At 31.5% G+C, this 966-nt stretch overlaps 1 protein-coding gene across 1 annotated transcript; it reads right to left on the reverse strand.

The window, feature by feature from the left end:
- Window positions 1-356: 356 nt before the first annotated feature.
- LOC101567191 (uncharacterized protein C8orf59 homolog) lies at window positions 357-659 on the reverse strand. The gene has a single exon (XM_012512661.1). The coding sequence runs from the start codon at window positions 657-659 to the stop codon at window positions 357-359; it is 303 nt and encodes a 100-aa protein (XP_012368115.1).
- Between the last annotated feature and the right edge of the window lie 307 nt (window positions 660-966).

Here is a 966-nt window from a genome sequence, read left to right on the forward strand (position 1 = left end):
TCCAGTGATGGTCTGCAACAGAAGATCTGTCTGGCAGTTGATTTAAAAAATATATATAAATAGAGCTTTCTAAGCAATGTAAAGGTATTCATGTGTATTCCCATACCATTTCACCCTTTTCATTTAATGAACATTTCCTTTAAGCTTCTGTTAGCTCATTTTATAATTGACTGTGGATATTATAATATTAAGTCCCTATAGGATGTTAACAGACAAAAGATACATATTTCTATGCAGAGATGTAGAAATCAAAACCATATACAACATTGTAGTAGGACAATCCTGATGACATTTCATTTTTGTATAAAATACTTATTTTATTGAGTTTTTTAAATTTGATACATCTCTCCACCATATTACAATTGAATCATTAAACTTGTGGCTTCATCAACATTAGCTGGTTCATTTTCATGATGCGGTTGATTAATCAGCTCTTTCTTATGAGGTTCAAGAGTCAGACTTTTTGAGAAGTGAGCAAGTTCCTTCTGAATGTTTACAAAAGTGTTATTCATTCTGTGTACTTTTTCATCATTCACAATGTTTATCTTCTTAAGATTAGTGGTAACTGGTTTTGCTTTGTTTTTGGACTTAAAGTTTTTTTGGCTGGCTATGTGAAATATGTTCTTGGACTTCTGCCCTCTTATTTTATTCTTGACCATTGTCTTTGATATCCATGTGTAGCTGCTCAAGCTGAAGGGGATGCCTGACATTTCATGATATACTTAAGCTTCCATTTTGATAAAACACTTTTAATCATCTCTATCTAATATATAAAAAAATTTCATCTACTTAGTCATCCTTAAATGGAATATACATCACAAGTTTTTTGTGAAAGGCAAAAGTTTGCATCTGAGAAAAAGTCTTAGCCCAATAAGCAGTCTTTGTTTTACATTTTGAGAGACCTGTACACCTGAAATTATAAATACACTTAGCATACTCTGAGATTGATGATAATGAAGTACCATA

The sequence above is a fragment of the Octodon degus genome, unplaced genomic scaffold, assembly GCF_000260255.1.
Source record: "Octodon degus isolate 3935 unplaced genomic scaffold, OctDeg1.0 scaffold00254, whole genome shotgun sequence".
NCBI classification, from domain to species: Eukaryota; Metazoa; Chordata; class Mammalia; order Rodentia; family Octodontidae; genus Octodon; species Octodon degus.

Coding starts and splice junctions, on each gene's coding strand:
- LOC101567191 (XM_012512661.1), bottom strand. CDS start 659: ATGGTCAAGAATAAAATAAGAGGGCAGAAGTCCAAGAACATATTTCAC.